The sequence below is a fragment of the Onychostoma macrolepis genome, chromosome 18 (assembly GCF_012432095.1).
Source record: "Onychostoma macrolepis isolate SWU-2019 chromosome 18, ASM1243209v1, whole genome shotgun sequence".
Classification (NCBI taxonomy): Eukaryota; Metazoa; Chordata; class Actinopteri; order Cypriniformes; family Cyprinidae; genus Onychostoma; species Onychostoma macrolepis.
In genome coordinates this window covers 9,200,277-9,214,760 of record NC_081172.1, presented here as the reverse complement: position 1 = coordinate 9,214,760, position 14,484 = coordinate 9,200,277, and the positions used below count along the sequence as shown (strand labels likewise).

The 14,484-nt window shown below is 39.4% G+C and overlaps 1 protein-coding gene across 1 annotated transcript; it reads left to right on the top strand.

The window, feature by feature from the left end:
- The first annotated feature begins 1,818 nt into the window (after positions 1 to 1,818).
- tshz3a (teashirt zinc finger homeobox 3a) lies at positions 1,819 to 14,031 on the top strand. Its single transcript, XM_058752279.1, has 2 exons — positions 1,819 to 2,491; positions 9,952 to 14,031. The coding sequence occupies exons 1-2, from the start codon at positions 2,452 to 2,454 to the stop codon at positions 12,981 to 12,983; spliced, it is 3,072 nt and encodes a 1,023-aa protein (XP_058608262.1). The 5' UTR covers positions 1,819 to 2,451; the 3' UTR covers positions 12,984 to 14,031.
- The last annotated feature ends 453 nt before the right edge of the window (positions 14,032 to 14,484 follow it).

Genomic DNA, 14,484 nt, shown 5'->3' with positions numbered 1-14,484 from the left:
AACAGATTTCAGTACTTTAATAGGTTGGTATATTAACATTATATCAGTTAATGAAATAACGGTATTTAACTGTAAATTTAAGTTAAAACCATACAAACTAAAATGTTGTTACCGTATTTTTTTACGGTAGAATTCCGGCAACCACAGCTGCTAGTTTTTTACCGTAAATTTTACGGATATTTTTTTACAGTGTATAACATATCCGTTTGCTCCAGACCTCAGTCAACAATCCCTCTCCATCCCATTCAGTGAGGACCAATACAAGGATGTCACTGGCAGACCTTGCCTTGCATTTGATTTATGTTGCTCTAAAAGTAAAAATCAAAGATCCTCTCTAATGCAGCTCTGTGGCAGTGGGATGATATATGATGCAGCCGAGCAGTTAAATGAGAGCACTATGTCTCTGCCTGCGTTTTAATGGCACGGTCAGAACTCTGACCCCACATCTGAATGACTTTACAGTACTTAAAAAGACATCCTCAGACAGTGCTGATTTGTAAAAGAAAATCCTCAGGGCAAGCTTGTTTGGCCATGCAGTTTTGATTACTCAAGAGACTGTTTGCAGGAAATACAACAGCACAACATACTTCTTATATTAGTTTTCAGTAGAAATTGTCATTAAGTTGCTTAGAATAGCAAAACATTGAGAAAGAAACGTACATTTTTAATTCCTGTAGGAAATGCTATTTTGTCGCTCATTGTTTGATTTCTGCAAACAAGTCTGTTACTGTTTAATACATTAAAATATTCAAAAGGCAGTAATGATTCAGATTTGTCTTTTCATTTTTTTCAAAACATTGAAAGAAATGTGTGATAAGCACTATTATATAAGGAATAATACAGATAATTATGTATCACTCTTACGAAAGTATAGTAGTATTTAGTAATATTAACCTTATACACAAAGTCTCAATCACAATTTTCGTTAACACTTTATAATAACTTTCAAGTCCTAAATGTAGGACTATAGGTCAGTTAATATACATTTAAATACACACCTCAGTTTTGTGACCTTTATAAATATGAATGAACATCACAGATACATTACTGTACGCAATTATTATTGAATAACGCATTTTTTACATGATCTTTTAGGAACTGACAAAAGGAGAAAAATAGTTCAATTACAGCTGAAAGTATAATCAGGAAAGGTTAATTAATCCTTTAACCACTTTTATAAAGTGTTAAGAGTTATGAAATCCAATTGAAAACTGTAGGCTCTGTAAAGCACAGACTGACTATCAGTGCAGCTTTGAAAAATATACTGTTTTCAAAAGCATCAAGATGTTAGCATATACTCGGACAGCATATAGAAGGAAAGCATTCTGATGTAATTTAGTTTCAGAGGGTTTGCTGAGCGGGATCCTTAACTACATAGCAAAAGCAAGAGGTTTTCTTCTGTTTTATGTTTTTAGTAAACATGCTTAACTAACATTTCAGATATCCATGGTAAAAGTGCACTTTCAAATCTGTAATATATAAGTGATTTCAACTGATATATATATTTTTAAGAATGTCATTTACATTCAGTCATTTCAATCTCTTACATATATATATATATATATACATATATATATATATATATATATATATATTACAGTGGTTTCAAATAGTGAGTAATAGTTTTAGTGTAATGATGAAGTCAATGCATAATAATAAAAAATGAACCATTAATTGAAATATCAACCATTTGATATATGCTTAAAGGATGTTATTGTCCCCCCCCCCAAAAAAAAACCTCTATTGTTTTTTTTTGAGGGGGTGTGTCCATTAAAGGGTTAAGTTACATCCTTCCTTCCTGTCAGTGTAAGCAGTCTTGTTAATGCGCTCTTAAGTGACATATTGGCAGTGTCTCAAAACCTTATGAGCAGCCTACCTAGACTGGATTTTGGCCATTATATGTGCGTGGGAGTGACCGATAGGAGCACAGCACCGTTTCGTCTGCTATTGTTGAATTTTTTTTTTCTCAATCCCCACTTTAATCGCTGCGTCGCGTCTCTCTGATGTTTCACCGTTTTGCGCCATCAGCGTTAAACGGCGTGTAACTTCTATTAACTTCTAATTTCGATTTAAAACCCTCACGTTCAGTGCCAATCCGTTGCTTTATATCTAGCTGTTTTGAACACCGCCAGACGTGTGAACGCCCCCTTACTTTCTGCGCTCTGAAGAATCAGTTGCCGCGGACTTTTGAGTGACGTGACGAACTCGTAGCGAGCGGCTAGGCGTTCCTGTCCTGCCGCGCAGTGTTCCTCATCTCTCCGGCAGACTGGCTTTAAACAAAGACTACCGCTGAACACGGAGCACCTGGCTTTCTCCTATGCCTAATGCGAAGTGTCGTAGCTTTTGTGACTGCGCCGTGCTGTTGTTAAATGGTGACACGTCAGGTTGGGAGCATATATTGTTGAATATCGTTTCAGGTTGCGTTTATAGTCACACAATCTGCGCGCAAGTATGCCGAGGAGAAAACAGCAGGCGCCCAAACGAGCGGCAGGTAAGTTTATTCGAACTGATTTCATTAGATGGGCTACTCCTGTACATCTGTCCTCTTGAGTTTTTTTTTTTTTTTTCTGTTAAAACCATTATAGGCTACATTTGGTTTACTGCCTTACATTTACAATCTACCATAAAGAACAATATCTGTGTATAATAGCGTTTAATTGTATGGATTTTTATTTTCGCGTATAACTCATATTCCCTATTTTGATTTAAGTCGTACATTTTGTCATGTTACTGGATACTTTTTTTCCAGTCCAATTCTATTCGTACAAAGATACTTGAATAGCTTTTGAATAACGATCATGCATTTAATATTTAATTAAAAGTCATTTTGAAGGAATTTATGTGGCTTCAAGATAATTCAAAATGGTCTAAGTGGTGTAACTGTCTGAATATTGTAAAAACAAACAAACAAACAAATAAACAAAAAAATTTAAAAAAAAAAAAGAAAGAAAAGAAAAAATATCTTTAAAAGGCAGAAATTCGTTAAGAGAGTGGTCTTGTTATAAGTAAATTGACATAATCATGTTTTTGATTACTATTCTTTCTTTCTTCCTTTTTTTTTTTTTTTTTTTTAAGGGGCGAAGCAGTTTTTAAGTATTAATATTTGAAAAACTTTGTGGCATAACAAATAGTCAGGAAGCCATTTTGTTGTCATGTGACAAGAAAACCATAAACTAGAAAGGACCCATTTAGACCCTCATCTGTATATCAAGGTCATTAAGTTGTTGTTGTTTGGATATTTTTTATGAAAAGGCTTGTTGTTTGTACAACAGGACAAATAGACCAACCCTAATGAAACTTGACATTTGTAACTCAAAATGCATGAAATGAACTTAGGCTAAATATAACAAATATAAATAAATATAGATTTTTTTAATTTTTTTTTTTATAATAGATATTATTTTTTCAAATAATAAATTAAATATGTACATTATATTCAGGGTGCAAGCAAAGTGTTTTAGTAAAAATTGGTATAAGTGTTTGTTTTTCAAAACTGTGTGAAACCATTAGTTGGCATTTTGAACCAGATTTCTTTTTTTATGTGTTACTTAAATGTGTGTTTTTATCAGCTCAGACCTTATGTCCTTATGAAACATTGACACATACATGGGATACACAAAATCATTTCATCCTATTTTAACTTCTCTGAAGAGGTGGGAACCACCGAAACCGCCTTAATGTAAACTAAAACATTATCTGTCTGCTTAATAGAATAGATCCTATCCTATTATTTAAAAGAGGAGGAGTTCTGGGGCATTTTTTATATTTATAGCTGAGCTCTTTGAAACAGAGATACAAAGCCATTATTATATAGCCTTCACTGTTTGTGTGTGTGTGTTTGAGGCAGAGATGATGTGGAGTTTAATGGAGGGGTATGGCTTGCTCTGTTAGACTGGCCTGTCAGAACAGCTTTGTCTCATGTTGGATTTAATTGTTATCCTTGTGACAGCCTCATCCATCAAAGGCTTTAATGGTCAATCAGAGCAAGGCCATGTGAGTGCTCTCCTTCTTTTTCCCATAAGCTTGCCTGGGCTTTTATTTCATCAGTATGCTCCTCCAAACTTCACTCATAGGCGCTGTGCAGAGTGGTGACCGTGTGGTTTACAAGTGTGAGTTTATGGTTTACAGGTATGAACACATTTAGTCACATACTGGGACACTGGAAGTACGACAGTTACCTTTAACTTATTGATTCTGATGCCTTGTTTTCTCTGTAGGTGATGTAATGCTCAATAGCAATCTTAATGAGAGTTTATAGAGAAATATACTCTTTCCCAATCACTCTCTCCCTCCTGCCCTAAAGGTTTGCATAGCTCTGTAAAAAGAAACATTTTGCTTTGCTTAATTTGAGCACACCTAATTAGCTGTAAACTTGATGGATTCCTGACAGGTGCGATGATTGGAGTTGACAAGCTATGCGTCTGTCACCAAGTCATATTAGGTTTGTGCTCCCTTGATGTAATCAAGTTGATATTAGCCACTCCTGCTGGCCTTTCCTATTGCCATAACCCAATTTAGCACCTTTATGTGACAAATGAGCTTTTTGGTGCCAGTCTGGAATCTAGACGATTCCGAACTGTTATGAGAAGACAAACATGTGGAAACACCTACAGTCCCTCTGAAATGAATGTTTTCATCTGTCTTTGAGCCTTATTTGGAATGACAGATTAGACATCAAATCTATTTTGAGAGTCGTACTTTGCTTCAACTCTGTTAGTTAGATCTCTCTCCGTCTGTGTGTGGGTTGATAATGTGAGTTAATCGGACACGCCTCCGCAAATCCCACGGGCCACCCTGGCCAAAAAGCTTCTCAGTTCTCAGGCTCTTTTGGGCGCGACTCCAGGCCCTGCCTTCTCCCTCTTTCTAAGGGTAAAATCAGTTGCTGTCAGATCTAAGGTGCAAGGCAGGTCATCCGGACAAGCAGCCATCAGTCATGCGTGGATGTGACGCAGGAGCTGGGCTTGATGGTGGCGGTGATGAAAGGGCAGGAAACCATAGAGGCCCACCATTCCCTAATCCCAACCAGTGTCAACATACCTCTCCAGCCAGGCATGCCTGTAATCACTGCCAACAGCTTCAAAACTGCTAGAACCCCATTGATTTATACAGCGGCTGAGACAAAAGATTAAAGTAATCTTACACATTCCTGGGTACACATTTCAGACATGCACACAGACGGTGTGTTCATAGGTTTAATGTGTTCATAACTGGTATTGATGCTTTAGTTGTGATGGACAGTTTACATTTTTCAGTTTAAAAGGATCATCACCAACCCACACTTTGGAAGTCATAGATAACTAGTAGATGTAGATGTAGATGTCTTTTACTAGTCAATGGTTTAAGAGCGTCCATGCTTTGTCATAAAAATATATGTAATTGTGATCTCCAGAGACTAATTGACCTTGACACAAAGTTGTGAAAGTCTGATGTTATAATTTTTAAACTGCAAAGGTTTCACAGATAAAAGTTTTTTTTGAATAAAATTTTTTTATTTTTCTAAGAAATAATAGTAAAATACACCACAATTGTTTTTAATGAGATTTTTTCATAATTGTGATATCATGACAGTTGTATCGCTCATTATTTCACTATATGCCCCCCACAAAAACATCACATTGACCTACTGTCCGAACTTTCATTTGAACTAGCAGTCTATTGTGGTTGTAAACTTATATGAATGTTACTTTGCTGTGTTGACAATGAAGACATCAATCTTCTGTTAAGAAGACAAGAATCCATCTCTTTTCTCATGGGAGGTGGCTTTTAGCTTGCGGTCCATTTTAGAAAAATGAGTCAGTCTGGTCCTCAGGGGTCCAGAAACCAAACCCTGGTGGAGAAGATCAGCACAATGCCAAACCGTCAATTACCCTTTCAACAGAGCCGTTAATCACGCTGCCACCCTTTACTTCTGGCATCCTGACACATGTCATCTATCACGCAGGCTTTCCGAGACGCCGAGGGAGGGAAGAAAGAAGAAATATTGTTGAGAATTAGACCGAAAAGGCTGGGGAGAAAGTCGGGAAGCCAGAGATACAGGTTAAATGTTTAAAAGCGAAACGGAGGCAGTGCTGTATAGGGTTTGTCATTAGACTAAAAGAAAGTGACACAGGTGAGAAAATTGAATAAATTGTCGCACTGCCGAGTTAAGCTGTTAAGTCATTAAGTCATTGAAAGGCCTGTTTGGGTAGAGACCTCAGCCGATGACAGACTGAGATATATTACGTGTTGAGCAAGTGAAACAACAAATGAGTTCTAATTTAGCTTAATGCATGATAATTTCTACTTTAACGAAAGGTGGGAAAGTCTTGCATTACACATTTCAAAATTTTCTCCTACCAAACCACATTTTAAATTAGTCAATCAGTCTGTCAATCATTGGCTTTGTCTGTCAAGAATGCACGTCTATGCGTGCATCCGTCTTAGTGTGTGGGTATTCACGTATCCGGACATTTGTACGTGTTCACGTCTGCGCATTCCCGTCCGAGCTTAAAATGACATGCATCACTCAAGCTCAGCTGGCCTGTAAATGAACTCTAGCGTTCTCTCCCACAGCTCTAGCCCTGCTCCATGATGGATGCTCCTTTAAAGAAAGAGATTAATGAGAGGTAGGCGGCTTAGAGGACCATTTATCACAGTGAATATTATTTGGACGGCTGTGTAAGCCTGTAACCTGAGAGTTAGAGAGGCATAGACAGAGCACAGGGTCTTAGATGTCCTCTCTATGATGGATAGCTTTGCTTTCTCTCTGTGTTTGTTACGAGACACCAGCTGTCCACCGGGTGGTCATTGCCGGATAAGATTGGGAGTTCGGTATTGCATTCCCAACGAACACTTCCAGTATTCTCAGTGAACTCAATTCCTAGTTATCGGAAGCTTATTAAAGGAGGGTAACTCGGGGACAAAGCCTTGCTTGAAAGGTTGGGGGTGGGTGGGTGATAGTCTGGGGGATTTTTTTTTTATGTTGGTTTTTGCCCCCAACCTCCCCCACCTTGTCCCTGCAGAGTAGAATTATGAGTGCCATCCATCTCACTGAGTTCTTTGATGCTGGGCCATCATCTCAGCAGCTGCTGGCTTAGATACACATAGAATTGTTGCCAATCACTCTTGGCAGCTGAGGCACATCAGACACACTGTTGTCAAGGGGGAAAAGGAATCAAAGGCACACAGAGTGATAATTAGAGAGATATCTCCCCTGAAAGGACGTTTGTGGTCGGTGGAATTCCAGTCAAGAGAGACTGTTTGCCTTCCTGCATTTACTGTAAATGGTCAGTTTTAAGTTTCTCCAGCAGAGAAAGAGAAACACTACAGAAAGGGCAAGACCCAGGACAACATTATGTGCCCACAATTCTTTTTCTGTCTTGATTTGACTTCCCACTTTGACTGACTAAAAAATTCACACATTTCTTTGCTTCATTTGTAGCACAGAACACGCTATTTTTGGCATGGGGGCATCTCAGCATGGTGCCTGAACGCTGCTTTATTTTGATCAAAGTGTCATGTGTTGCACATTAGCATGGCCTCAAGCATGTTACACAGTTAGCCTCAATCTGTATCTCACTATGAGGCTGTGAGTGAGTCATGTGAGCTCTGAGGATGAAAAGCTACAGTATTTACGGACAGAAAGCTTTGTTTAAATTGAGCAATCATCTTATTGGGTGTTATTGCAGAGTTGCCTAACAAGACCTGTGTACGGCATTAAATACAATGACGTCAAGATGAATGACCTCTGATGTACAAATTAGATGATCTTGACAGTTTAGGGGATCACATTAGATAGGATTAACAAAATATGCCTACTTTTAACAGTAATTATGTACAGTTTTAGAGTAAGCAATTATGCACTCACATTAACCAAAGGTTATTACGTATAGAACTTGATGTTCCAATTCAAATGTCATTGGTGCTGTTTTTGTCTGTAAGGTGGAGGGAAATAATGACTGATCATATGGAGACAAATGTAATAGTTACATAAATCAAACAAGGTGAGTGCCACTAAAGTCTCCTGGATTTTTGATCTGCTAGAACTCATTGCACACATCACATTTTATTAGCTTAATAAATCACCAGGCTGTCAATCAAGCCTTTTGAGAATAATTGGTTATCGTAGGTGCCTCCTGAGATGGATTATAAATCATTCAAGGTTAAAAATTGTGTTCAAATTTAGTGGGCTTGGGTCTTGATGCACACATACACATTTGTGAGAGTATATGTTTTCTTAGGTTATGTTAAGAGTATCTTCTGAACTTTTCCAGCCACTAAGTTTTGTATGAGGGCAGGTTTGTGTTTTGTACAGTAACAAAGTCAGTGGGTTAAAGCCAACTTATTCTGATTCACCTCAGGGTTATGGTATCTGTTTTATATTTTACTTGGTTTAAAATCCTTCCAAAAAAAAGTTACACTCTTGTAGTCTTTGGTATTTGTGAAAGAAAAAAGCAATTTGCCATTGTGGACCCTCAGTGTGTCACCGTAATTGTCTCAGGGATATGAGAGGGCAGGAAAATGATCATGTCATTGTAGTTACACCTGGTTCACCCTCTTTTCGAGCTGCTTTGGAGTTCATGCCAAATCAGGCTGTTCAAATGACATCTTTTGATCAAGGCTGTCGGGCACGATCAGAGGAGATTGGCAAGTAATGGATACCTAGTGACAATCCAAATCTACAGAGGGGATAAGACTGGCCTGCACCTGCCAGTTATCCTTTAGAGCCCCCATCCTGCGGGCCGCTTGGCTGACAGCCAGTGAGAGGCTAAATGAGAGAAGCGCAGGCTTGTGAGATTGTGTATTATCATTTGAAATGAGAGCTATTTGTGCTTTAACACTCTTGTCAGGACTGTGGTGGATCTTGTAAGAGAGAGAAAGAAGGAGAGACTGTTAGCGTGCCACAGTGCACTTGAATCACACATGTGGCAGCACACCATGTTAGCTTGTAATTCAAGGCCTGCTGTATTTCCAAACGTCTAACATGTCAAGCGTTTTCCTTTGACATGAGCAACATAATCACAAATGCACACAAACAAGAGTGAGTAGAGTGGAACAGAGACGGGGGGTTGGTATGGCTTTCAAGGGGGCATTTGTTCCACTTACGGAGTCAGAGTGACAGTGTCAAACTAGCAGGGGACAGGCTGTCAGGAGACGGGATCGTCAGTCCCAGAGGACGGTGGTGGATGGGCTCTTTTGAGGGTGTGAGGGCAGCTGGCAGAGAGAAGGGCGACCGTGTCCCCTTGGATCTGTCATCTGGAGGTGCTCGAGCAGACACCTTTCTCACAACACGTCACCTGTCCAAGGTGAACAGTCGTCAGGTGGGATTCAAAGTGACAGGTGGCTTATGTGCCGCCATCTTATGTCATTCCCCTTAACCTCTCAATCTATCTGTTCACCTTTTTCCTCTATCTATTTGTCTCTTCATATGTGCACAGGTGGGTCGAAATGTGGACATGTGGAGAGGTGGGCCGAATGGCAGCAGGTGCAGCCTCTTGTAAATAGCCTGATTATGTGCTTAACAGCAAACAATTATATAAAAATATTTGATGTTCACTTGACTAGACTATACCAGACTAGTTTAAAATCTCAGTTCTAGAAGAAATAAAGGTTATTTTTGGTCCTCTGTTATTTGTTTGTGGATGCTCCAGAGCTTATGTGCCATTCAGAATTTAATTAATACCTTTCAGATACTAATTCAATTCTTGAATTTGATTTGCATTTGAACTGAGGCAGACAACAGGATACAGAATTGCAATTCAAATTTGCACTTTGACTTTTGTTGGCCAGGGTGGAGGAATACTTTTCCCAGGATGATTTGCCTGTATTGCAGTTCAACATCTTGTGGGATGTTGCCCATTCATTTTAATTTCTAGAAGAATATGATTGATTAAATTATTGTTATGTTTACTTCATTCATTTAAACTTATATGGCATTAATTTAATTTTTTTTCTCTCTTTTTCTCCCACTAGCTTATGATTCAGAGAATGTTAAGGAGAACACCATACAGACCGAAGGCACTGGAAGTGATTGCTCAGTGACCAAGAAGAAACAACAGGGTGAAAGTGATTTGGGAGAAGACTTCAATAACCCAGAGGATGAACAAGATTCCCCTACTGCTGAGCTGTCAGGTCATGATGTTGACAGTGAATCTCACATAAGTGAATCTAGTGATCCCACGTCAGATGCAGACAGCACCCCAATCAAAAATAAGGAGGAGGCCACAACAGACTTTCTGAAAGACCGTTCTGAGGATTCAGTATGCATTACAGACAGTCTAGAACAGATGAAGGCTATTTACAAAAGCTTCCTTAATAACCCCTACTGGTCCTTTTTGAGCTTGAATTCCTCTCAGCCGCATGCAGATGAACAGCCTGCAAGTAGCAGCGGTAGCAGTAGTAGCAACAGCAGTCCTGGACGCAACAGCTATGACTGGCATCAGTCTGCTATCGCAAAGACACTCCAACAGGTCTCTCAGAAACAACCTGCTGCACTTGAACCAAGTATTTTCTCCACTGTCCAGCTCTACCGCCAAAGTACTAAACTCTATGGATCCATCTTTACTGGTGCTAGCAAGTTCCACTGCAAAAGCTGTAGCGCATCATATGACACGCTGCTTGATCTCACAGTTCACATGAATGAAACAGACCACTACCGTGATGATAACCTTGAAAGCGCTAGTAAGGGTGCCAAGTCTTGGTCCAAGCCCCGTAAGCGCTCTCTTTTGGAGATGGAGGGAAAGGAAGATGCCCAGAAAGTCCTGCGCTGTATGTACTGTGGACACTCTTTTGAATCCCTACAAGACCTCAGCGTGCACATGATAAAGACTAAGCATTACCAGAAGGTTCCTCTGAGAGAGCCAAGAACAGCAATTGCTGCTAAAGTTGTGTCTTCGTTCAGGAAGAGGGTTCCAGTGGAGCTGGATGTTGCAAAATCTTTGCACACCACAGAACAGACAAGAAGTCCCAACGGAGGCCAGGCCAGTGATATTTTTCAGATGTATTCTGAACAAACCAACAAAGAGGACTTGATAGATCAGAAGACAAGCCGTGGTGTGCAGTTCAAGTCTCAGAACCTCAAATGTATGGAGTGTGGGATTTCACATGACTCTTTGCAGCAGTTGAGTGCTCATATGATGTTGACCGGCCACTTTATCAAAGTCACCCAAACATTGCAAAAGACAGACAAGCCTCCTCACCCCAAAAGTAAGTCTGAGAAGTCTCAGTCAGGTACACCATGTTCTTCCCCTCTCTTAGCCACAGGAATCTTGGAGTCATCGTCCCTCCCATCTGTGGCAACTGGGGACAAAAACAAGACACAAGAAATGACTTCTCAGAAAGACAGTGATTGCAAGGAGTCTGCAAATATAAATGATGCTAAGCAGAAATTCAACGCATCACCTAAATCTGATTACCTAACTGAAGATGATCTAAAAGAGAGTCCTAAAATGGATTTTGATATTCTAAAATCACTGGAGAATACAGTTACATCGGCCATTAACAAAGCACAGAGGGGTTCCCCGAGTTGGGGCGGTTACCAGAGCATTCATGCAGCTTATCAGTTACGAAACCAACTGAAACCTGGTCTGAACAACTCAGGCTATATTTCTTCTTTAAAACAGTCAACCAGTAGTCAGGAAGGCCAGTCCATAGACAAAAGTCATTTGATCCCTCCAAGCACTCCACCAAGAGCTTCCTCTACCACAGTTAATGTCCAGGAGGTGGACAAACTGGAAAAGAAAGTAACAGAAAAGGCTGCTGAAGTTGACCGACAATTTAATGACTTGAATGGGCAAGGATCCCCGCATCGGCAATTGCTGAATTCTAAAGGGAAACTGCTAATGTGTAAATCTCCAAGTCATGAGAGCGCGTTTACACCTACAAGCAATGTCTCTGAGGGTAAGACAAACGAAAGGGAAATTCAGAAGCACACACAAGATTACAGAACTCACCCCACTTCAGATCTGTATGATGATGCTGGTCTACTCTCTGCCCACCCTGAGCCAAAACAACCCTCTGTCAGTCCTCTAAGTGCCCTTCAGTCTGTTATGAACCTTCATCTGGGTAAAGCTGCCAAACCGATCAGGCCTGTCCAGGACCCTATGAGCATGCTTCTCAGGATGAGCAACAGCATGGCTGAAAGGGCCGCTCTTGCCGGTCCATCTGGACACTCGGCGAAACTTAGCCAGTTGCATTCTGACTGCCATGAAATTTGCGGAGACCAACCGATAGACTTGTCCAAAGGCAAAAGTGAACAGTGTCTCAGAGCTGCTGCTCTACCAGGCAAAGCTTTGAGTTCCTCTGTGTCTGGTGTATCTGTGAGTGAATCAACTAGTTCCAAAGTCTTAACACCAGCGAGTCCTTTGTGTGAAAATGCCCTCTCTGACATATCAGACATGCTGCGCAATCTCTCAGATTCTCGAGTTTTGAAGTCCCCAACGCTTTTATGTAAACCGGAGCAGTCAGAAATCGAGGGTTCTCATACTTCAGATGAGGCAGAAGATACTTCCATGGTGCATAAACGTAAAGGTAGGCAATCGCACTGGAAACCCCAGCACTTGCTGATTTTGCAGGCTCAGTTTGCATCCTGCCTCAGGCAGACAACTGATGGAAAGTATGTGATATCAGACTTGAGTTCCCAGGAAAGGATGGTCATATCACATATAACAGGTCTATCTATGACAACCATCAGCCACTGGCTGGCCAATGTGAAATATCAGCTCAGACGAACAGGCAGAACGAAGTTCATAAAGAACGTTGACTCGGGACACCCGCTTTTCTACTGTAGTGAATGTGCAACACAGTTCCAAGTTCGTTCTACATACATCTGTCACCTTGAGTCACACCTTGGGTTTAAAATGAAAGACTTGGCAAAACTTACGTCTAAGGATGTGAACCAGAGGATTACAAAGCATTCTAAGAGCCCTCCCATAAAACCTGTGATTCCTGCTGTACTGCCAGCTAGAGGATGTCAAGAGCAATTGCCACCGGTGCCAGCGCTGTAATATACAAAAAACTTGTAAAACAATACAGTTAACACAGTATGCCAGGATATTTATTGTACTCTAATTTGAGAAAAGACAGTAAGATCATAATGTAAAGATTCATACACAGTTACTCGTATATAGTTGCATTAACAGTTGGCCTTGTAGGCTAAGCTTTTGTGTTCATGAATAATGAACTAATAATGGTAATTTAACTTTTTAAAACCTGTTTAAAGTTAAGGTAGCTAGCTACCACCAGTTTTACCAAGTAGAGTACCAAGTTTAAATGTCTTAAAGTTATGAACAGTCTTGAATGCTCATGATGACCAGCTTTTTGAGGGAAATTTCTGTTCTGATGGGAGAAGAATGTACATTTGTACATAGATGTTATGTTATGCATATTTTCCAAAATATGGCTCGATTTTTTTTTTTTTTTTTTTCTTTCGTTTTTGCCTGGGCTAATACTTTGTTTGTTTGTGCATAAGGAATCTGATTTATTTATAGATGTATAACTAAAGAACTGTATATAATACTTAAGTCTTTAACATTGTTGATATAAATTGCCTTGACTTGCTTTTTTACAGATGTTTTTGTTTTCTCCAAATATTTGTATCATCTGTTCATTTTTATTCTTGCCAGATTTGTTAATCAGAATATTTAACCAGACATTTTTGACTGTTTTTATTTACATAATTTTTGTTGAATGTTAATACATTGAATGGGGCATGCCATCTATATATGTAAATGTAAAAAAAAAAATCAGTAATCTTTTTAAAGAAAAAAGCAATTAGAAAAAACAAAGCCTTTTTGTCTTTTTTTCAAACACTTGACTTCACGTTTAATGTTTTTAAACTGCATAATTTCAAACTAATATCAGATTTCTAATTAGACATTCAAAGACCATTGTTTTTATTAGTCATTCTAAAGAGTCCAAAAAGCACTTTTTTCCCCAATAGAGCATCCTTATGCCTGACCGGTCATAGTTGGATGAAGGCTTTCTTTAAATTAAAAGATTGTATTGTATTTTTATTTTATTTTTTTTAATAAATAATCTCCCCGTTGTGCTGCAGTTACTTCCTCTTTAGTGCATATCTTTTAACTCTTACCATGCCAAGTCTTTGTCATCTTAGCTTGTTTCCCATCAAGTATTGGCAGAATTAAATTGACATTGTTGTGTCTTTTTGTTTTGTTCCTTTGGTACGGTGAATTCAGTGGGGGTAGTCACGCCTCAGTGGTAATAAAATAAGAGAGAGAAAGAGAGAGAAGTGCTCCCTGTCAGAGTCACATCAGCCTATGTCATCGCTCTAATGAATATCATCTAAATTGCTTTGTATATCTGAACAGTTTGGATGTCAATCTAATTTGAGCGCATGCACTGATGGGAAGGGGCCCAGACTAATGAGAAGAGAGCTACGTTTGACAGTGCAATAAGCTTCAACCTGATCAGACAAGTTTGAACAGGAATTCTGACACATGTGCCAATCCAAAAAAAAGTTGACGTGAAAACAGTAGTTTGGATTTG